Raw genomic sequence first — 24,405 nt, forward strand, 5'->3', positions numbered from 1 at the left:
CCTCTGGCTGTCCACTTTCCTCTCATTTTCCAAAAGACTTGTGGGTTAGTAGGTTAATTGGCCACATGGGTGTAATTGGGCAGCACAGGCTCTTTGGGACAGAGGGCCTATTACCATGCCATATCTAAATGGGGAGTCTTTTGTAATTTGGGAAGTGGACACAAAGGCCACTTTATCTTTGAAACAGAGTGAGAGATTCCCACTAAGAGAGAGTGAGAGGAGATTCCCAATAAGAGAGGGAACAATGTGTGCTGCAGTTGCAATTGGGTCAACAGTAGTTATATTAGAGGTGGGCAGGGCAAACTTGATTTGGACCCTCACCTAAGTGTATAAGCTCAATCTTGACCACTATCTGGAAGGACATTCTACTTTTGCCTGGTGTCTGCGTGGCCTTCCTCTGGGTGTTCCAGTTCCAAGTTCAAATTTGCTGTCATTCAACCATACGAATGAAGACTGCTGAATGAAACGTCGTTCTTTTGGGGTCAAGGTGCAGACCACAGTACATACAGCAAGTATAGTTACGGTCTAGCACGTACAGTGACAAAATAATATTGGCACAAGTCCATGAGTAGCATGGGCTGACGGGTTGACATAAAGTGCAAAGCATATTTATATAAGATCAGTATAATGTTCCTGGCACTATTATAATAAAACAAGCAGTCATATAAATATGTGAAACAGCAGCAATAAACAATGAAACATGACCAGTGCCAAATGAGAGTGTCTGTGTATTGGAGTGGGGCAGGTCGTTCAGACAGGGTGTACTTGTATGTTGGGTGGCAGTAGGGTATTAAATGATCGGGGGGAGAAAGTTATTACCCAGTCCTAGAGTTCTTCTGCCTTCTGTCTGACGATATCCTCTCACATTCAAAGATCTGTAAGGCAATTGATCATGGAGGTGTAATTGGGCGGCACAGGCTCATTAGGTCTTACTGTACTGCATCTCTAAACTTTAATAAATAACATAGCCTCTCACCTGCCTGGGAGGTCAGTAGCTTGACCTTGTTCCACCTCTGGTTCCTTCCTCCAGGTTGCAGGCGGTGATGTGCATCATCAGTACCATCATGGAGTCCTGCCCGTCCACCTCGAGTTTCTACAGCAGCAATGCCGTCAAGACACAACACAACGGCATGAACAACATCATTCGGCTCTTCCTCAAGAAGGGGCTAGTGAATGATCTGGCTCGAGTTCCGCACAGCCTGGACCTGTCAAGGTAACTTCCCGCCCCGTCACAGCAAAAATCAAAGCATGTCCGTACGAGTGAAAGAAAAGCTTCCTTGCAGCATAAGTAGCATTCACAAGAAAAACAATCTTTCACACTAACAAACAAAATTTCTTACTTTAGTTTAATGTAATCAATGTGATCACCGCATTGCTAAAATTCAGATGGAGTTGGAACAATCAAGGCAAGTCAAATGGCCTAATTCTGTTCCAATGTCTTAAGGAATTCAGTGGAGTCAAGTGTGAGGTGTTGCATGTGGGGAGGGTAACCAGTGTAGGGCTTACACAGTGAAGGGTAGGGAATTGGAGAGCGGTAGAACAGAGAAGCTTGGAATACAGATCCATAATTTCTTGAAGGTGGCAACACAGATAGATAGGGTCGTTAAAAAAAAGCTTTTGTCACATTGGCCTTCATAAGGTATGCAGTACAGCACAGGTTAGCCACTGTAACCATCCTGTCACAGAACTCAGTCCTTCTACCTGCCAGGTCTGTACTGGCGAGCTGTTATCCTTCTGCATCAACCCTACATTAATTATACTTTTATTCATTCTGTCCAAGTCTCACCCCCCCCCCCCACCCCCTGCCCAAGATTCTGCCACTCACCAACACACGGGGCAATTTACTGTGATCAAAGAAATTAATTTGTGTTTTAGGGATACTCACACGGGAACAGAGAAGATATACAAACTCCTCGCATGGCACCAGAGGCCAGAGTTTAACCTGAGGCAGCAGCTGTGTCACTTGTTGACCCAATCATGATCCACAGCCACCACTTACCCATGCCAACACTGCTTCAGAATATGTGGATCGAGGATTCACGTGTGCAGTACCCTGTGGACCCACCAATAGATGACCCCTTAGGGCACCACATTGCATAGCGGTTAGCGTGATGCCATTAGAGCTCCAGTGTCAGAGTTCAATTACGACACCACCTGTAAGGAGTTCGTACCCTGTGAACGCATGGGCTTTCTCCTGGTGCTCTAGATGCTTTCCAGAGTACAATGACATACTGGTTAGTGGGTGAATTGGCCATTGTAATTGTGATTAGTCTAGCGTTAAATAGATAGGTTGTTAGGCAGTGTGGCTAGTTGGACCAGAAGGGTCTGTTCCACACTGCATCTTGATCAATTGATCAATAAATAAATAAGAAATAAAGAACCTCGTACTTGATATGGTTACTACACTTTTATTCCACTTTGTGCAAGTATTTGTCCTGTCATCGTGCAGTAGAATGATTTAGCTGAGTGTATTACTTTGTTCTAGCCCCAACATGGCGAACACTGTGAATGCTGCCCTGAAGCCTCTAGAGACACTGTCTCGCATTGTCAACCAGCCAAGCAGTCTCTTCGGCAGCAAGAACGCCTCGAGTAAGAACAAATCAGAGCAGGATACGAACATCACCAGCAGCGACGCTAATGGCAATCAGCCAGAAGCCGGTGAGTGTCCAGTAATGCACCTCAAACTAATTGGTGGCCAGTATGTTATGGTCAGGTGTACTGAGGTGCAGAGAATAGTTCTACATGCCATCAAGACATCATGGTAGCTCTGCTTTCCTCCTGCAGTTCGAAGATGTACTGGTTAGTAGTTCAATTGGTCATTGTAAATTGTCCTGTGATTAGGCTAGGTTTGTTGGGGCAGTGCGGCTCATTGAGCTGGAAGGGACTATTCTGCACAGTAACTAAATAAATACAATTCAGATCATTTCATGTTAAGTTTAAAGTTGAATTTATTGTCTTGAGTACATGTACACGTCTGCACAGACATAATGGACGACTTCCCTGTGTTATTGTTACATGCACAGCACTTAGAAGATAAGTGTAATTTTTATAAGAAAACCGTTAGAACAAAAAAAAACCAAGTCACTTTGGCTATTCTATTAGGTCCCTCCTGTACATATTGAAGTGGTTATTGAATGTACGTTCATGTTCTTCTGCTGCTGTAGTTCAACATATTGTGCATTTCGAGACCACTATTCTGCAGCCACTATTCCAATGTGTGGTTATTTGAGTTACTGTCGCCTTCTGGTCAACTTGAACCAGTCTGGCCATTCTCCTTTGGCCTCTCTCATTGACGAGGTGTGTTCACCCACAGTACTACTGCTCACTGGAATTTTTGTTTTTGTTTTTTGCACCATTCTTTGTAAACTCTGAAGAATGTTGTGTATGAAATTCCCAGAAAGTCAGTAATTTCTGAGATACTCAAATTACCCCATCTGGCATGAACAATCATTCCCCAGTCAAAGTCAATTAGATCACATTTCTTCCCCATTCTGTTGTTTGATCTGAACCTCTTGATTGTGCCTGCATGCTTTTCTGCATTGTGTTGCTGCCAAATGATTGGCTGATCAGATGTTTGTATTAACATACAGGTGTACTGATTAAAGTGGCCGCTGAGTGTAAGTACAATTTGGACAAAGTATTCATAATTTTGCTAAGCTGTATTTAGCACCATTGCCACTCATCTGGCCCTCTGGAGTGATACTTAATTTGATGGACTTCCCCACCGGACTCAGCCCCTACATATCTGGTAACAAAAGGAGCCTTTACTGCAGTACTTCCCCATGAAGCCTTTGCATTGGCTACACTTAGCTTCAGTACATCCCTCTGCCTGTAATCCTACAGTCTGGTATGTGCCAGTCTGTAGCAATCCCTTAAGGATGTCTTGCTGCACTGGAAGTCCCAACAAGTCAGAGTGGAGCAGACTCAGTGAGCCGAATAGTCGGATACTGCTGTATTGTAGTCCAAGTCCAGAGACTGTCTTTCTACGAGTTGACCTTCCAGCTGCATGCAATATTTGTCTCTGCATCTGTCCCTGGCAATAGCCCACAAATCGGAGAGTCATCTGCTATGCAGCTCTCCGGATGAACAGAGACAAGGGTACTTGCATTCTTCTCCAGATGTAAACTTAAATTCGCCGGATCAAGTACTTTATTCTTTCACCAATTTATTTGTTCGAACTCAGCCAGCAAGAAGTTCGGAGCCAAGCATCAGAGAGACAGAATACCTTTCACTCTCTCTTTTGCTCTCTCTCTTGGCTCGTGACGAACTTCTGTTTAACACGCAGGAACGTTACAATTTATAGAACTAGCGAAACAAAGAGCACTTGGAGAAACTGGTATTCTCACCAGGTCTGTTGGAGCTAAACTTACTTACAGTCGGCCCTCCTTATCCGCCAATTCAACCAACTGCGAATCGAGAAAACCCGGAAGTGCTCTTCCAACACTTGTTCGATCGTGTACAGACTTTTTTTTTCTAGTCATTATTCCCTAAATAATGCAGTATAACAAATATTCTACATAGAATTTACATTGTATTAGGTATTATAAGTAATCTAGAAATGATTTAAAGTATATGGGAGGATGCGCATGGGTTATCATGGAATGGGATCTCTTACTAAGTAAGTCGGAACAGGTACATCCGGTATTATTTAGCGTCAGTTAGTCAAATGCTTGTTTTAGTATGTAGTATATCTTTTACATTTCTGTGCATATAAAACACTTAAGAACGTATGTTTCAGTGCCAGGCTCAGGAACAGAAGATCCCGAGTTCGATCCAGTAACAGACCACTTCCAAGTGCGCTCTCCACCCGTGCTGGGTTGATGTGGAGGATCAAAAACTCGAAACCCCAAAACCCAATAATTAAAGCACTGTGTTGCTTAGTAATAATCGTAGCTTTCATCAGGGCACAACCTTTCTCACTTTATCCTTTAAAGCTGTTCTGATCGTTAACTGACTTAGCCTAACCCTTTTCCAATGACCGATGGTGTTTCGCCTCTTTCCGATCGCTGTATTATTTCCACTTTATTTTCAATCGTGATTATTTTCATGAACAGGAACACTGCGGATTCAGAGCTCCGCCGCCGGGTCCTAATGTCCACCGCACTGAGACAGGTTAAATAAGGTCTGGGGTTCTGCTGGGTCCTAAGGTCCACCACATTGAGACAGGATGAATAAGGGACTTGACGTTTATTGGTATCCGCGAGGGATCCTGGAACAAATCCCTCGCGGATAAGGAGAGCCAACTGTACTTAGATAAGAGAGTCCACTAAATCAAAGTTTTAATTACAAATGAATGTTCTGTCCAGTCCTTATCAGTTACTCTCTTTCATTGGACAAAGGAGGGAACTTAGTTCAGTGGCGCGAAACCGTAAGGCATGGTGTGTGCGACCTGTGTGAACCCAGCCCCCATATCATTCTCAAGGGTCAGCTGTGAGTCGTTAATCTAAACAAGCTGAAGGCAGATTCCTCAGCGAAGGACAAACTTTGCACACTATCCAGAACAGAGCACACACACACAAGGTGGTGCTTTTAACCTGTTATTTACAAGAGTCCAAGAATCATTTCTTAAGTCCCCCAATTCCCTTAAAACTTCATCATTCCCTCCTTTTTATCATTACATGATAGCTTTTCAGAACAGATTGTCGGTTCTACAACATTATACAAAACATGGCCAAAGGCACTGTGGAATACAGACAATAATAAGTTAATACAATTAGACTTACGAAGTGCAAGAACAATCCCCAGAGGTCCCGGAATATATTAAAGGGCCAGGGCCATTCCCCTGCCTTACTAGCCAAAATTCCCCAAAATTGTGTAGCTTACTGCTAACATCCCGATTTTTCTGGATCTGTGTTCAGATAGATCAGTATTATTTCAGAATTCGTCAGGAATATAGGTGTACAAGTTCCTCCTTTTTTTGCCAATATAAAGTTTAGGGCCATCTGGTTCTGTAAGACTGGCGAATTGCAGCCATTTCAGTGGATATCTCGGTTACCTGTGTTTGAGTTTCAGTCAGTGCTCCAGCTGTATTGTTGGCCAATTCTTCTAGAGTGGCTGCTCAGTTAATTATTTCTCTAGAAGTTACATAACAGGTGGCATTTACTACTCCGCTGCTGGGCACCTACAGGTATGGCTAGGATGCCTGAGCCCAGTATATGAGGTTCTGTTGGTGGGGGCCTGAGATGCCATCCCTCAAAATACTGACAGCCACAGTCACCTCTGACTGGACTCTCACTCTGGTTGAGCCGGATTACTGACATTGGAATCATAGTTCCACCATGATGCGGAATTTTGGCACAAGCCCAGCAGGCCCCTAGTTCTACCTGTTTGGCATAGGTGTGACAGAGAGACAGAAGGATGTTGACATGGGGGCCCCCAGATGCTGGGGTGCCCTGTCAAAGACTTAAGCACAAACACCACAATCAACCAATACATTTTCCTTTAGTCCAAGGGAGTCCTTCTACTCAGTTCATTCAGTAACACGTTTGCAGTCTGTCAATGTATCCACGGAGATCGCTCCTTCAGTTTCACAGCCATGGGAGTGGTCAGTGATATGGTCCTCCTCACTGAGGTCAGAGTTTCCCTTGATCCCAGTTCTTGATCAGGACAAAATCTCCAGGCTCAGTCGTGGGATAGTCACCTTTGGGCTGGGTTTTATCTTCCCGATAGGAAAGATTTCATCTTCCTGCTGCACCTGTGAATGCAAGCTTTGGAGAGTTTTAGTTAGTTTGCTTAAGTATTTTCCCATCTCCTTCCCCAAGGTATGCATATCTAACTTTGCTGTCAGGGAGAAGCGGCAAACAAGGGTGGGGTCCCTGTGGGGTTCTCATAGGCCTCCTGTAGATAATTTCTGCAGGTGATAACCCTGTCTTACTTGATGGCGTGATTCTGATAAGGAATAGGGCTAAGGGTGAGACCTTCAACCAGGTCAATCCAGTTTCTTGTGTAAGTTTGGCCAACTTATCTTTCGAAGTACCATTGGCTCATTCCACTATGCCAGCTGCTTTCGGATGATGGGTGCAGTGGAACTATTGTTTTATACCAAGTTCTTTACAGACTTCCTTATTTATTTTGGCAACAAAATGTGGCCCATTGTCCAAGCTTATCATTTCTGGAAGTCCATAGTGAGGAATTATTTCTTTTAGCAATATTTTCATAAGGTGGTATTATTAGTTGTAGGAACAGCTTCAATCCATCTGTTAAATACACCTGCTATCACTAAGCCATACTTATCACAATGTATTTAAAATCAAGATGTAAACAAGAAAAAGGACCACCAAGCAAGGGGGTAGTTCTGGAAACACAAGGCATTCCCTTTCCAGCATTCGTGTTTTTTTTCAAGTTAAACTTGCTTTGGCTCATTTTTCAGCTGCCTGCTGGAAGTCAGGGTTCCACCAAGATTGTAATAATGTACTAACCATTCCCTCCTTGCCAAAGTGTGTGCAATTATGTACATAATCTGTCAAAATGATTAAGAACACAGAGGGAACACAGACCTGTCCCGCAGGGGTCACCCGTAAATTGGTCTGAGGTTCAAGGTGGCAACGCATTTGGGACCATAGTTTGCTCTCTCCTTCAGGGGCATCCCCCTGGAAGTTAAATATTTTTCCAAATTTTTCTGGCATACCCGTCCTTAGATTTTGTCTAATAGGAGCTTGCTGGATTCCCGAGGGGACTAAAAGTGTGGGATTCAAGGCTGTCTGTCGAGCTGCTGCATCAGCCCCAGCATTACCCTTAAATATCTCATCAGATTCCCCAGTATGGGCTGCACATTCGATAATAGCCAAAACTCAAGGTAGCTGTAGAGCGGTGAGTAAGTTGTTTACAAGGTAGTCTTACTAATGGGTTGCCAGCGGAAGTCAGGAGTCCCCAAAATTCCGTAGTCAGTGCATAACGGGAGTCTGTTGCTAGGATACAGGCACAAGCAGCTCTGCCTTCTGGGTGGAGACAGCTGTTTCAAAAGGTTTGCTCAGTTACTTCACTGTCCGTCATTATTGCATAGCCAGAACATTGATTACCTGCTGGATCCACAAAAGAGCTTCCATCTCCATAAAACGTTGCCTCAAGCTTGAGGGGGTATTGCGGGAATGGGAGAGTATGTCCTTCTTTCACAGTGATCTGGACGGGCGGCCGACTTCATTGCCTAAAATTGCTCAGAGATGTGGTCTTACCAGATGTCCCGTTTTCACCTCCGACTCCCTCCAGTATCGGAGTTGGCTCGCAGCCAAGTCTTGCCGGTCTCCGTCGGTGCTGGAAGCTTGTTTCATCAGGGTGTAGGCAAGGAACCCTAGGCTCTTCAGCTTGACAAACTCTAACGAAGGTCCTGTCTGTCCCCAAAGGAAATCTGAAGCTTCGGCCAGTAACGCACTGCCCTCATTTCCTTTAACCTCTCCAGTCACCGTGATTGGGAACTTCTGTCCCTCGAAGGGTGTATAATATTGGCTTTACGCCATAGCACATAGCGGGTCATAGCACGGGGTCACATGGGAGTCAACTGCTGGCAGTAGGGGTTCAAACGAAGTGGAGTCCAGATTAGCACTGGGGGGGGGGGGGGGCGGTAACTGGGGAAGCTGTCGGCTGTTCACTAGTCCCTTGTCTGTGCATAGAATCTTGACTTCAAACAGAAGACTTCAAGTCTCTCCCTGCCAGATTGCACTCCAGACTGTTGGTAGCTGTGAATGAAACCTCACACTGGGTCCCCCTGGAATTCCAAATGCAGATAAATGCGCTGCGTGCTTTGGTTCCAATTGTAATCCCCAGATATAGCCCGCTCTTGTCCTTCTTCCCGCTGAACATATTCACCTTTAATATTAGTTCCCTTTGGGGTCAACCAGGATTTGAAAACCGGGTCCCAATAATATGTCAAAGCTTGCAGCATTCAATTTGGATCGTTGGCAGGCTGATCCATATTATTTGTTTTAATCATGTTGGCTAACTTAATTGGTAAGCATTGGAGCAGTAACGCATTAAACCGTGGGGACAGATTCCCGTTCTTAAAGGCTTAGTCTCCTGCAAAAGTGCCGTAGCAGGCTACAAATCGCTCCCGATAGTCTGGTCCCAATTTCCCAGGCTTAGGTTTGCATTCAAGTACTTTAGTGATGTTTACAGGTTGTTGGAGAGCCCTCTCCCAGGCTTGAATAATTTAGTCTGTCTGCTCATTCTTATGGATTCCCGCCTGTAACTCCTGATAGGTTTGGTATCTTAATTCTGCCTTCCTTTTCTGCCCCCATCAGCTGAGAGAATCATGCAGCAGAGACTGAATAAATCTTGCGAGGTCGCATTATACATTTGTATATTGTAAATTATACATGCAGACATACTAAGCAAACTCTGCTGGTTTTTCCTTTCTGTCAGGGGCCCAATTCGTGATCATTATCGTTTCTTGAGGCATCCAGGGTGCATACACTGGAATTACTGAGTGCTGTCCCTCCTCAGCTGCTCAAGGACTGGGCAGCATTCGGGTGGGCAGTTGTCTCTATGGAGCCATGAACTCTGGTGTTTTATTGGATTCTTCCCTCCCTGTCTCAGAATAATCCTCGTTATTCCCTTCCTAGATCTCAGGGTATAGAGAGCCTCCCCTTCCTTGCCACCGCTGTTTTACCTGAGCAGCCACCATATCTTGAGTACTGGGAGGATTGGGGTTCAGGAGCACTGGGTGCACTTAGCCCCTGATAAGGTGGGGGATATGGTGGGTGCAAAATCCTCATCGCGGTCACTGTCCTCAAACAGGGTTGGTATGCCAGACATAGGTTCCAGATCCCATATTGGCCCTGGATCTCACGCACGGCGCTGCCAATCTAAACATTCCTGTCTGTCTATATCTGCCTTTGCCTGTTTTCTTTGTTTCTCTTGTTCTCTTTTTCTTCTCCAATTGCACTCTGCCTTTAATGTTTCCCCAACTCTTGGGGATTTCCTTCTGACATGCATACCTCTACACCCCTTTATCACATGCGTTGTTCCTCCAACTGACCAGTAAAGTATTATTCCATTTAGTATCTGCTTTATCTTTCCATTCATTCAAATCAATAATTTCCACTTTTTTTTACCGTAATTCTTTTTCCAAATTAAATTTACAGCTTGTTCACAAGAGGTTATATCCCAAGTTCCACCCAGGGGCCATACATCGTTTCCCAGTCGCTTAGTTAGTGCAGCACTTAACATCCGAAGATCCTTATCATCAAATTTCAGCCGGCCATATTTTTGCTGCCGAGGTGAGAAATTTACCGGGCTGCCAGTCTCATATCCTTATCATCAAATTTCAGCCGGTCATATCCTGAGGCGTGCGCAACCCTTTACCGAATTCGTTGGGCAGCAGCGACCATTTCTTCCAACCGGGGCTCGTAATCCCGTTCCGAGCATAATGTAAAATAGCCAACGTCACCCGCAGATTTTCATACTTACAAAAACAACTGCTAGCCTTATTCTCTGTTAGTACTTCACAAAAACAACTGCTTACCTTATTCTTCTGGTCTGGGTGGTCCCTCTCTCCCTCTCTGGGTGGTTCCTGTCAAGGTACAAGTTTTGATGGGCGAGGGACAGAATGCCTGACAGGACACAAGGAGTGGCCAGAGATAAAACATCTCAGAGAGCCCAAACACTCGATTCTCACCCCTATGAGAAATGTTCCCTATGTTGGGATCCGAGTCATGGCACCAAATATAAACTTAAATTTGCTGGACCAATAACCACACCACAAACAGTTCTTTACTTTATCCTTTCACCAGTTTATTTGTTCGAACTCAGCCGGCAAGAAGCTCAGAGCTGAGCATCAGAGAGACAGAATACCTCTCTCTTTATAGAACTAGTGAAACAAAGAACACTTACAGAAACTGGTATTCTCACCAGGTCTGTTGGAGCAAAACTTAATTACTTAGATAAGAGAGTCCACTAAATTGAAGTTTTAATTACAAATGAATGTTCTGTCCAATCCTTATCAGTTACTCTCTTTCATTAGGCAAAGGAGGGAACTTAATTCAGTGGTGGAAAACCGTAAGGCATAGTGTGTGCGACCTGTGTGAACCCAGCCCCCATATCATTCTCAAGGGTCAGCTGTGAGTCGTTAATCTAAACAAGCTGAAGGCATCTTCCTCAGTGAAGGACAAACTTTGCACACTATCCAGAACAGAGCACACACAAGGTGGTGCTTAATTTTAACCCATTATTTACAAGAGTCTAAGAATCCCCCCAATTCCCTTAAAACTTCATCACATACCCTCTGAGCAAATCCATGGTTTGCAAAAAGGTGGGCAACAGCCACCCCGAGGGCAGCGTGTGTTGGGGATGTCTCAGAAGGGCTTTTCTCTTTCTCTGCCAGCTGATCAAGATCTTGAAGCTTGGTGTGTCAGCAATGAGATCTTAGCCTTATACTCTACTCACTTTATACTTATGACTCTGACACTGTACAGCTCCAATGCCATATTTAATATATTAATATTTTTTATTTATTCAGAGATATAGCACTGTATGAGCCACACCGCCGAGCCTCCAACAACCCTGATTTTAACCCTAACCCAATTGCGGGATAATTTACAATGACCATTTAACCTACCCACTAAGTCTTTGGACTGTAAGAGGAAACCAAAGCACCCAGGGAAAACCCACACTTTCCTGGGAAGGGCATACAAAAACTCCTTATAAAGGACACTGGGATTCAGTTCCTAACTCGAACACCTGACCTGTAATAGTGTTGTGCTAACCACTATGCTGTAATGTTTTCAGTTTGCTGGCATCATTGCTACCGTTGGTCGAATCAAAGGTGACGAATCGTCATCATCAATTTACCTCAACGCTGAACAACTTCATAAGAAGATAAGATATGGGAGCAGGAGTGAGTTATCTGGCCTGTCGAACCTGCTCTGCCATTCAATAAGATTGTGGCTGATCTAACCATGAGCTCATCTCCAACTACCTGCCTTTTCCCCTTAATTCCCCTACTATTCAAAAATCTGTCCAGCCTTGTCTTAATTATATTTGCTGAGGAAGCCTATTCACAACCTATTGACTCACTTTCAAACTTTCTGCAATTCATGTTCTCAGTATTATTTATTTATTGTATTTGAATAGCTTGTCTTCTTTTGCACATTGGTTGTTTGTCAGTCTTTGTAGTTTTTCGTTAATTCTACTATGTTTCTTTACTCTCCTGTCAATGGTGGCAACAAAATGTATCTCAGGGTAATATATGGTGACACACTCAGTGGCCACTTTATCAGTTGCCTCCTTAACCATTGAAGCATTCTCCCAGATGGTTTTCAGAGAACCACCCCAGGGCTGATTTATCAATAGGGAGCCCTAATTGTATACAGAGGCCTGGTCGTAGTGATAGAGCATGGAAATAGGCCTATCACACAAATGGCACATGCCAACCAAGCTTCTTGCCTAAGCTGCTCCCGTCTGATTCCACAGGTGAGACAGGAGAGACTGAAGTGCACGAAGATCACGCCCCCACTGGAGTAGGCGACAATGATATCATGGACGGGGAGCCCGAAGCGGACACGGTGGTGATCACCGGGCAATCCGAAGTTCTGAACGCCCAGGAGATGCAGGTAAATGAGCACTTGCCACTCTCGTGGAAGTCAGTCCCACACAGGAGAGAGAATTTCTAGAGGGACCCAAGTGGAAAGGGGAAGTTAAACCTGATAAGACCGTACTTGGAGAAGGTGTCGAGGCTTTTCTGCGTTATAAAGAGGCAAAACCAGGGCTGACCAGAATGGGACTATATCATACACAGACTGAGAAGTAACTTGATTAGTGTGTTGTTTTGGAACAGTTGTCTTGAGAAATCTTGTCATTTTGTGGGAGGAGTTGCAGGGAATGCTGATTTTGGGACCCTGATGTGGTCAGTAATAAATCCTGAAGGCATTCGGAAAGTCGTCGTAGTGAAACTTGCCCTTTCATGAGTGGCGAAGCAAATCGCAGAGGAGAGTTTAAGGAGAAACTGGACGACAAGATGAGGAAAGAAGGAATCCCATATCCTAATGGATCCAGAAGACATAGGAGCAGAATTGGGCCATTTGGTCCATCGAGTCTGCTCTGCTATTCCATCATGTCTGATTTTTTTTTTATAATCCCTCTCACCCCCTGCCTTCTCCCCGTATCCTTTGACGTCATTACTCATTAAGAACCTATCAAGCTCTACCTTTAATATACCCAATGACTGGCAATGAGCTCCACGGATTCCCCATCCTCTGGTGAAAGAAATTCTTCCTCATCTCTGTTCTAAATGGACATCCTTCTATTCTGAGGCTTTTCCCTCTGGTAGGAATCATCCTCTCCATGTCCACTTTCTCTCTGGGCATATGGTACAATGGCCCAGTTGCAGTGATATAGCACGGAGGCAGGCCTTTCAGCCCATCTGGTTCAAGTCAACCAAGACTGCCATCTAAGCTAGTCCCATTTGACCCATGTTCCTCTGAACCTTTGCTGTCAGTGATCCTGTGCAGTGTTTAAAGATTACCTTTATTTGTCACATATACATCGATACGTGCAGTGAAATGCGTTGTTTCCATCAAATCAAATCAGCAAGGATTGTGCTGGGGGCAATATCACCACATTTCTGGTGCCAACATAACTTACCCAAACTCACTAACCCTAACCAATTACACCCATGTGACCCATACATCTTTGGAATGTGAGAGAGAAAAGAGGGCACACAGAAGAAACCCACACTGTAAAGTCTGCTAACCACCATGCTAATGTACCTACCTCGGCCACTTCCTGTGGCCCTCTGTGCCAGTAAGGCAACATGCCTGTCCACAATGGGTTGCCTGTCCTGTCTGCCTGTGAGATCAGACTGCACCTGCTCAGCGGAAGGCCAGTTGCAAACACAATGCTTTAGGTGCACTGTCCACTCTTGTGTTCTAGTTTTTTGAGTCTGTGCCCTTCCCACCTCTTCTGACCATAGTTTACCTCAATCAAACACAGAGTGTTGGGAGCTGAACAGGTAGGGCAGCATCTGGGGTTGAAACATCAAGAAATTCTGCAAATGCTAGAAATCCAGAAACACAGACAAAATGCTGCATGTGTAGATCTAGGGTTAACAGTTTGGATGTGGGACCTTGATCAGAACAAAGCGTATCACATTTCTAGGGTGGCGAGGTGGAGATTTGTCCCTACCAAAGGAGGTGTAAGGCGCTCCTTCCCTCCGTTAGTCTGCATGTCACCCTTGGGCCCGATCAGGACCACATGAAGCCACAGGAGCAGGTGGTGGATGGTATTATGAGCAGCTGGTGCAGATCGCAAGTCCTGGTTATGTGACCACTGATGCCAGGCAGACAATCTCTGAAGAGTATTGATAATGTCTGGGGCCACCCATCTGCCCAGAAGAAGGCAATGGCAAACACTTCTGTAGAAAAATTTGCCAAGAGCAATCATGGTCAAGGAAAAGACCGTGATCATCCACGTCTTACAGCATGGCACGTAATGAACAAATCACTTTTCTATGCTGGTGTAATAGTACTTCCAGGCGACGACATCCATCACTGCACACCCTCACCATCCGGAACATGGCTTGTTGATACTGCCATCAGGGAGGAAGTACAGGCACCTGAAGAGAGACACTGAGCCATTTAGAAACATCACCTTCCCCCTTCTGCCATCAGATTTCTGAATCATCCATGAACACTTATCTTTTTATTTATTTATTTTGTAAGGTGTAACAATTTTATGTATTTTCATCATACTACTGCTGCAATACAACAAGTTTCAAGTGGATAGCCAAAGACTTTTGTGAGCTAGGGCCTTTCTCTTTGGCACAAAAGTGAGTGAGAGGCAACTTGATGGAGGTGTACAAGATGTTAAGAGGCATAGATCAACTGGACAATCAAGAGACTTTTCCTCAGGGCATAAATGACTGATATGGGCAAATCTTAGTGATTGGAGGGAAGCATAGGGGAGGGGGTGATGTCAGAGGTAAGCTCTTCACACAGAGTGTGGTGGGTGCTTGGAACACTCTGCCAGGGGTGGTGGTAGAGGCAGACACATTCAGGATATTTAGAAACTCGTAGATAGGTGTACGGATGACAGAAACATAGTGGGTCATGTAGGAGAGAAGGATTAGATTCATCATAGAGAAGGGTATAAGGTCAGCAAGAATTTGTGGGCCAGGACCTGCACTGTGCTTTAACACTCTATTATCCAAATTGGTTATAATCAAATCTGATTCTGAAATTGGTAGGCGATATCTGCACCTCTTCTCCAGAGTTCACCATAATAGTGAGTGTTTAATCAAATTTGGGATATAAAATAGCAACAGAAATCATCATAAAATTGCTAAATTTTTGTCAACGCCTATCTTGGTTTCTTCAGTAAAGGAATGGCATCACGTGACCTCTCTGGCTCAAGACTTCTCACACGAACACCCAGTGACATTGCCGTCTCCTCTTGTTTAAAAAGGCGAGATATTTGAGTTGCTTCACACTCTCTCTCTCTGCTTCCAGGTTGAGAACGAGCTGGAAGATCTCATTGACGAATTGTTGGAGAGGGACGTGGACACTGTGAACAGCACCATCATCGGTAAGATGGATGCGCCGTCCAGCAATGGAGTGCGACCCTGGTACAGTGTGCGCGTGCACACTCCATTTCTCTCTGCAAGAACCCGGGTGCACGGCATACGGGCTTTGGGTTTCTGCAATCTCCTTTTTAGATGTTAGTGGGTGTAAACAGATTCAGGCAGTAGTAAGAACAATCCTGTGGAATTTTAGATAAATAGAAATGTGTTTATTTTATGTTGTGTCTTCATGTGTGCCTGCTCTTATCACATGAATCCTATGGACTTTACCTGGTGGTTTCCTCTGCTGAAAGGCTTCAATTTTCCTTTAGGGCTGAGCCAGCAATGTCTTTCCGAGATTAAAATCTGAGGTTGGAGAGCGTGCAGTGAAAGTAGAGCTGCAGTATCAGGACCTCCTTTACGTGAAGTGGAAGGGAGGTGGAGGAAATGGTCATGTTGCATTTGCCAACAAACCATGAGGAAGGAGGACCCAGTGGTTCAGCCAGCGTCCGGAGTAACAGAAGTTTTACTTTAGCGGTTGTTTAAACATGCAGGGGCTGTCTTTCAGGAGCGGCGTTTGCAATGTGAATGTTCATTGATGAGTGATGTTGCAGGGAGCTGAGCTAGGAGACAGTTACGTTGCTCAGTGCAAGGGCATTGAAGGTGTTGTCATGGGGTTGCTGTCTTTCAGAGCAGCGTTGTTGGAAACCAGAAGGTGCACAGGGTGTGGGGAGCCATGATAGAGAGGGATAAAGCAATACGATAATGTAAGAGTACTGTGTAAAAATCTTAGGCTCATGTATAAAGTTGGGTGCTTAAGGCTTTTACACAGTACTGTATTTGTCAATGTGATGCAAAGAGCACGTTTGTAAACCTGGCAGGAGTGAAGGATGTTGTGAGTGGCAAAGGTGCAGTGTGGGCAGGTAGCAGAGGAAGAGTGCTGGTGGTGAGGGTGCAGACACACTCAGCCCTGAGACACCAGGCAAGGTTGTTTGATTCCAAACAATAAGTTTATTGATCATTACAGAATGTCTCTCTGGTACTTCAAACTCCCATCCCTATCTCTTCCCCTTTTTCCATCCATGATTCCCCTCTCCCTGTCTCCTTCCCATTCTGAGTCCACAATAGAGACCCAGATCAGAATCAGGATTATCATCTCTCACGTATGTAATGAAATTATTTTTTTGTTCAGCATCAGCAGAACATTAAATTACTACAGTAATGTGTCGAAGTCTTGGGCACCCTAGCGCGCGCTCTCTCCCTCTCCCTCTCCCTCTCCCTCTCCCTCTCCCTCTCCCTCTCCCCCTCCCCCTCCCCCTCCCTCTCCCTCTCCCTCTCCCTCTCCCCCTCCCCCTCCCCCTCTGCCTCTCCCCCTCTCTCTCCCCCTCTCTCTCCCCCTCTCTCTCCCCCTCTCCCTCTCCCCCTCTCTCTCTCTCTCTCTCTCTCTCTCTCTCTCTCTCATATATATATATATATATATATATACACACACACGCACACACATACACATATATACACACACACACACACACACACACCCCTAAGGCTTTTGCACAGTACTCTGTTGCTCACTAAGACAGTTAAATAAGTGATTGAAGAGCGTGGTCTAGAAACATTTCATCTGTGATTGTGGGAATGCTGGCTCTGTTTCCCAGAGAGCAGGAATGGGAGTAAATGTTCTCAGGGCAGTCGCATCTACCTAATGTTGACCCCAGGTGTGCCCGTAGTTAGATGTCGATGCGAGATGGTGGTTGATGCGACACTGCGCCTGACTAGCACTGGTAATCGAGAACCCAGAATGTGTCACTGTTGTGTGTTGAAGGGAGATGCAAGCAATTTTTTTTTTGTGTATTTTCCTCCCTTCTCGTCTGCCTGTTCCTCCTCAGTTGCGACGCACCCTCGCAAGAACTTGCTCCCTGTACCTCTGCTCATAGCTCGAAGCTGGCAGCTTGAAAACCAATTCTGTTCCTGATTTGTGGCCCACTTCCCTCGTTCACTTTCACCGTTCCCCCCTCTCCCCCCCCCCACACACACACTCCCTTATTCCCTTCACCCCTCCCTGAACACATCCCCAAATCCCTTTCATATATATGTTCACAGCCACGAACACAGCTGAGCCCCCAACCCAGCCTTCACACCACACAGTTGACATTCACAGTTTGCTTTTGGTGAGTCTCTAGTGCCTGTTCCTCCTTCCGAGTGTTGCGCTTGAAGAAGGCTCTGCGAGGACAGTAGAGAGCAGTGTGGTATGCCAGAAACCAAAGGAAGACCCTTGCTTTGCCTTTCCCGAGCCACCTCGATCCAAAGCGTGAAATTGATTGCCAAGCCACCAGGCATTGAGATTTAAATTGACAGCGCTGGCAAAACAAAGCTGTTTTGCATCGACATCGTGTACTGCTAGCTATCCCGCTCCAGTGTACGTGATGATTATACTTCTCGGTCACAATTGAGCCACTCATCGCCCACGTGCACACTCAAAACCTGAGGATTAGAGCTCCCGAGTGCAAACGTGTGTTTAGGAAGAATCCAAGTGCCCAAAGCCGATGGTGTGTTGTGGAAAAATGTAGAATGCACTGTCGTGGCCTTGCATTCACCTCTTTTGTATTTTATTTTATTTCCTTCCTCCGGCGCTACAGCTTGCAGAAGTACTGAGGATGAGTCCCAGGAGGATGTGTTGATGGATGAGGCTCCCTCAAATCTCAGTCAGGCGCCCACTCTGCAGGCTAACCGAGAAGGTACAAATTAAAAAAAAAACAAACTGTCTTTACTGCTGTGCAGAAGGAGAAACCCTCTATTATCAACCCTGCATCATCATCATTTTTTTAAAAAAAAAGGAAGAGAGTTTTGTGTGTGCGGCATGCTAGAAATGGGCACTGCACAAAGCTTTGGGATCACTGTTTGATCATTACCCTTCCCATTCACACTCGGTAGTACAGCCTCGTCTAATTCTTCCCCTCCCTCCCCATCCCAACCAGTCTAATACCTTCCCCACCCCCCCCGACGACTTCATTCTTCCCCCCCCCCCCCCCCCCGGTAGCTGCTTCATCCATTGTCCCTGTTCTTTTTCTTCTCTCTCTCTTTCTCTTTCTCTCTCACTACATTTGAGCTCCTCTGCAGGGTCTAGTGATACTGATCCAGAGGTTGCTCAGAAGTCAAGAACAAGGCGTAAATCTTGTCACAATAGCCATCTTAGTAGGTGTTCGTAACATTAACCAACTCAGCCCTGCTGTAAGGAGGAGAGAACGAGCAAGGAGGTGAAGAAGAGAGAAAAAAAAGACACAAAAGTTGTGGACATCTTGTACTAAAAACTAATTCACTAGAGAGATCAGTCACATTCCATTGACGAGGTGAACTTTGAAACAGTCGTGACGGTCTGCAGAGAAACTAGAAAAACTATAGAAATAGCTACACAATTACTGAAAATTCGCTGAACGCATCAGTGATTATGTAAAATTATAAGCAAGCATAGGGAAGTTAAACAACAAAAAAAGCAACCATTTTTTACACTCTAATTCAACTCTTCATTCCTCTTCAGCAAGCAAAAGGCAGAAAATTGGCTGCCCTGGGGGCAAGCAAAGTATCTTGCAAATGCCATGTCCTCAACCCCTCAAGCCTCTCATTTCCCTACCTCCCAATCAAGACTCATTGATTCTACCACTCAGCAGCCAGTTAACCCACCAGCCTGCAGCCTTTGGGAACTTCACAGTGGGAACTTCCAAATCCACACACAGACAGGGACCGGAACTGGAGCATCGAGGCAGAGGCCATTCCAGCTGAGTCTCCGTGCTGGTTGATCGTTCCTTCCCTGGCTGGTCTGCACCTTGTTCCAGATGCCAGCATCATGCTTGGCCCCTAATTGTGGTGTTTAATGAAGTACAAACCCAGGCAAAGCTTGACTTGGAGAAAAAGTCAGCTTTATTTGTCACATGTATATCGAAACATACAGTGGAATGTGTCATTTGCATCGACGACCATCACAGTCAGAGGATGTGCTGGGCGCAGCCTCCAGGTTTTGCCACCATTCGTGCCGGCATAGCATGCTCACAACTTCGTAACTCTAACTCGACCGTCTTTGGAGTGTGGGAGGATACCAGAGCACCTGGAGGAAACTCATACGCGGTCACAGAGAGAACATACAAACTCCTCACAGACAGTGGTGGTAATTGAACCCCAGACACTAAACATTACACTAACCGCTACACTACCGTCCAGGTACATGACCTGGATTTCCCCCTGACAAGGCACTCAGACACTTGACCTGGCAAAGCACTACACTTATCATGACAGTGTTGGTTGAAAAGGCCAGCACACTCCTATCACGGAGCTAAATTCTCCCTCTCCACACCCGTAGACATCCAGTCTTAAGGCCTGCCATGAGAACAATTGGAAAAGGTGGAAAGTTAGCTTTATTTGTCACATATGCTGTACAACAAAGCATCAAAACATAGTGTAATGAGGCTTTTGTGTCAACAACCAACGCAGTCTGAAGATATACTGGAGGTAGCCCACAAACATCTCCATTGAAGCACCCAGAACAAATCCACATGATGATGAGGAGACCATACAGGCACCGGTAAGAATTGAACCCTGATCCTCCACTGATGCTGTCAGACATTATGCTAACCGCTATGTTGCCGTGCCAGTTGAGATGTGAAATCTACAACAGATCCAGCATCTCAAGATCCACAAGGGTCATAGCAATGGAGTCTGTAATCTTGCAGCTGATGGATCATTCACTCTACTGGGACCTCCAACCAATAGAACCACCCCTGGCTTTAATGAAAGGTGTAGAAATGCATGCCGGGTGTGCCTGCAGACAAATTTGCAAATTAGGCAGTGCACACGCTAAGCGCCAACCATCAGCAGATCAGTCCAGAGCCATTCCTGACCGTTATCCCGCATGAGAGGCTGCCATCAGTGCACTGATCCTCAATGTTGGCAGGCAGGGAAGACACTACTGAAGCCAGGATCCCTCGCCACCTCGGCTGCAAAGAGCGGGAGTGTCAATGGTCAGTGCCTGTTTCTGCTGTCTCTGCATTTGATCCCGCAGCTCCAGAAAACCACTCCAGCCCTACCCTGACAAGAGTCACGTCTAGCCTAAGGATGCCAGGGCACATTGGTGGCCAAAGCCCCCTGTGCAAAGACGATTCATGACCTGTAACTCTCAAACTACAAGGCTGGTGGTACCAGGATTAATGCCTTCAAACCAAATTGATTAAACAGCAGAGAGAAAATACATAAGGGAAGAATAGATTATGGTAACAGGTTTGGTGGTTTGCTGTCCAGAGAGACAGCATGGACTCTGGGCCATTCATGACATTGTGCCTCAATGTTTCCTCAGATCTGATCTGTGATATGGGTACAGACAGTGTCCTGGACCCAGATGTCCTCAGGACCTTTTAGAACAACCAAATTAATATCAGCTAATGACTTGCAAAGCATTGAGACAATTTTGCAACTTTTCAGAATGGACAACATGCACACAAAATGCTGGAGGAATTTAGCAGGGTTGGCAGCATCCCTGGAGAAGCATAAGCTGTCAGCGTTTTGGTTCGAGAGCCTTCATCAGGACATGGATTGGTTAGTTCCATGCATTGTGTGGTGACATCTCAACAGGGCTAATCATGATGGAGGAAAGGCCTCCATCAGCTCTCCTCTGTCTCATGGCCACTCAGCCCCAAGTCTGTTCAGTGGCTGTAAATTGCAAGTTACCTGGATGCAATGCTGTGGCCACATAGGGTAAATGCTGGTGGTGAAAGTTTCATCTCCTACCCTGAGGACTTCCAGAAGTCAGAAGCAATTTGGGACAAAGCATTACAAGCAGTGGGGCAACTGGCCAACAATCTCAAACAGCCATTGCCACCCATGAAGAAGCTTGCCATTGAAAATGAATGCATCGTGCAGGTGGTAGTCCCATTTCCTTTGAATTCAAATTTATCACATGCACGTCGAAACGTACAGTGAAATATGCAGTTTGTGTCAACAACCAGCACACTGAAGAATGTACTGGGGGTTGCCTGCAGTAGTTGCTATACACTGTCATTTTTCCAGATGTTCACCTTGGACTTCAGTATCTGTCGGAGGCATCGCCGAGAAACGAAATCAGCAACGACTTTCGAACTGGAGGCGGATGTGGACTGGCATTCTAGTGCAGCAGCAGGTGACCCTGTAGCCAAAGCTTCACCTGCCCTGCATGTTCAGTGCTGAAGGACCCCAGGGCAAAGAGCCATTGTCCTCGTTCGACAGACAGCAAGACAGCATTACCTCAAGATTCTGCAAATGCTCAAAATCCAGAGCAACACACACAAAGCATCAGTGTTCATTTGCTTCATTTCTTTTTTCCATGAGATCTATGTGGAAAGTTGTTGTTGCATGTATCTAGATAAGTTCTTCCCCTCCAATGCTTTGAGCTATTTGACTGCACATTAAAGATCTTAACTCTGGCCAAGTCGGTTCTTTGCAACTAATCCTCTGTGAGGTCTGGTTGTCTGGCATCCGCTCACAGCCGTTCTCCTTTCACACAGATTCCATGAACATCCTGGACCCTGATGATGAGGAGCACACACAGGAGGAGGACAGCAGTGGGAGCAACGAAGATGATGACGACAGCCAGGATGAGGATGAGGAAGAGGAGGAAGACGAAGATGACCAGGTGAGGAAGTGTCTCAGAGTGCCCCCCACCTGTATGTTTGTTTATCGCCTCCTTCGAGGTCCATCTCTCTACCCCCCCTAGGTGAGTCTGGTGTTTACTACTCCTCCAAAATTGTCCTTGGAGGTATAGTCCTTTAGGTGGTAACTCCCAGCATCCCATGGGTTAGGTCACTGTAAGATTGGGAGGGGAAGTTGGAGGCACTCAAGGTCTAAACCCCCCCCCCAATCCACTCCAGGACGACTGATTGCAGGTTTTGGGTGGTTCTGTTGGAATAGTCCAGGTGAGTAACTGCAGGACGTTTCTCCTTCTCCTCCCGGCCTGCACTCCTTAGGACGTTGAAGCAGAATTAGGCCATTCGGCCCCTTATGCCTCCTGCACAATTTGATCTGTAGAAAATTTATTTTCTCTCTCAACCCCATTCTCCTGCCTTCTCCCCATAAATTTTGACGCCCTTACTAATCAGGAACCTATCAACCTCCACTTTAAATACTTCCAATGACTTTCGTTATACAGCCATCTGTTGCATTGAATTCCCCAAATTCCTCATCATCTGTTTTATAAAGAGACATCATTCTGTTTTGGTACTGTGCATTCTGGTCCTTGACTCTATAGGAAACAGCCTGTCCACGTCCACTCTATCTTGGGCCTTCAGTAGTCAGTAGATTTAAATAAGTTACCCCCTGCCCTATTCTTCTAATCTCCTACAAATACAAAGCCCAGAGCCTCCAAATGCTCCTCGTACGTTAATAGGGTCATTCGCATGATCTTTTTCTGGGCCCTCTATTGCCAGCACATCCCTTCTTAGATAAGGGCCCCAAACCTTAGCATTACTCCTGAGTTTTCTCTCCAAGGGAAAGAGAGGTACATACCCCAGATGTTGCAAATACGTCAACCAGAATTTTGCTCTGGTCCAACCATTAACATCACTGTCTTTCAGTCTCTTATATGATTGGTTTGCTGTCTTTTTTAAAGATGGTCTTATTATGTGTTGCTGCTGATATTAATGACCTATCTATGTAGATCCTCCTCAGGTTCTGACAGTGTTCCATTCCTGTGAACTGTTTGCGACCCAAACAGTTTGCGAATAGGAAAAGTAGCCACAGACAGAGTTCCCATGCGCAGGCCCTGAAAGCCATCCCACCAGTTTCCAACACTAGTTTATGGAAGAATGTGGGTTGGGAGTTCATAATCTGGGAAGGATCAATGTGTGTTTCTCTGCTTATTGTCACTCCAGTTCTGATCACCTCCAGTAACTGTCCCAGTGCGGGGTTTCGTCCCCCAAACATCGGCAATTTGTTTCTTCCCACATCTGCACCAGATTCCAGTCTCTTGTAATGCATGATGTCCTTAACCACATCTGAGATGCCATTGCTAATCACGTGCATCTTTGTTTTCTGTGCTTCAAGTTCATATGCCTCCAATTGGCTTGGCTCTTGAAAGTAGCTTCACAGTTAGAGCAGGTTCGGTCACAGCTTTGAAGAGATATTTGGGCAGAGACACAGATAGAAAAGTTTTCTCTGGGTGCTCTGATTTCCTCTAAATATCCAAACAGGTACAAAATAACGTTCAGGCAGCAACTTTTCATCTTTTCCAAATGACCTCGTGCAGGCCATAGGACTCAGAAGGTGGCCTCGGGTGTGGAGAGAGTACTTAGCTCCATGTTGAGTGTGTGGCTGCCCTTCCTACCAACACCATCATGATTGATGAAAGACTTTGCAAAAGTCAAGTGTCTCGATGCCTGTCAGGGTGAAATATAGATCATGTACTGGTACAGTAGCATAGTAATCAGTGTAACACTTAATAGCATCAGTGATTGGGATTCATTTCCCACTACTGTCTGTCTGCAGAGTTTGTATGTACTCCCCATGACTGCATGGGTTTCCTCCCACATTTCAAAGACACATGGGTTAGGGTTAGTAACTTGTGGGCATACTATGCTGCAGCCAGAAGCGGGCAACATGTGCAAGCTGGCCCCAGCACATCCTTGGGTGGCGTCATTGACACAAGGTGGCACATTTCACTGTATGTTTCGATGTACATATGAGGAATAAAGCTAATCTTTAATCTTTAACATCAAAACTCTGATGGTTGATGAGTGGGGTCTGAATCAATATTGTACTATATTGTAACAGTCCAACTTCTGTTAGTTGACATCTTCGTTTTGCTTGGTGTGTTTCATTGAGGTGTCTCTGCAGAAGCGGATGCTGGTAGGTTCTTGATTAATAAGGGTGTCAAAAGTTATGAAGGGGAAGGCAGGAGAATGGGGTTG

At 45.5% G+C, this 24,405-nt stretch overlaps 1 protein-coding gene across 8 annotated transcripts in view; it reads left to right on the forward strand.

The window, feature by feature from the left end:
* The window catches only part of huwe1 (HECT, UBA and WWE domain containing E3 ubiquitin protein ligase 1), a 276,367-nt gene that overhangs the window by 171,401 nt on the left and 80,561 nt on the right, over positions 1-24,405 (forward strand). For 5 of the 8 annotated variants that reach the window (XM_059949617.1, XM_059949621.1, XM_059949618.1 and 2 more), the window contains 7 exons: positions 1,031-1,213; positions 2,486-2,658; positions 3,591-3,617; positions 12,403-12,542; positions 15,435-15,510; positions 18,121-18,219; positions 22,009-22,136. In XM_059949617.1, coding sequence (XP_059805600.1) covers positions 1,031-1,213; positions 2,486-2,658; positions 3,591-3,617; positions 12,403-12,542; positions 15,435-15,510; positions 18,121-18,219; positions 22,009-22,136 — 826 coding nt within the window. The remainder of the gene's footprint in view (positions 1-1,030; positions 1,214-2,485; positions 2,659-3,590; positions 3,618-12,402; positions 12,543-15,434; positions 15,511-18,120; positions 18,220-22,008; positions 22,137-24,405) is intronic. The other 3 variants (XM_059949619.1, XM_059949623.1, XM_059949625.1) reach the window with 2 other exon arrangements.

The sequence above is a fragment of the Hypanus sabinus genome, chromosome 24, assembly GCF_030144855.1.
Source record: "Hypanus sabinus isolate sHypSab1 chromosome 24, sHypSab1.hap1, whole genome shotgun sequence".
In the NCBI taxonomy this organism is placed as follows: Eukaryota; Metazoa; Chordata; class Chondrichthyes; order Myliobatiformes; family Dasyatidae; genus Hypanus; species Hypanus sabinus.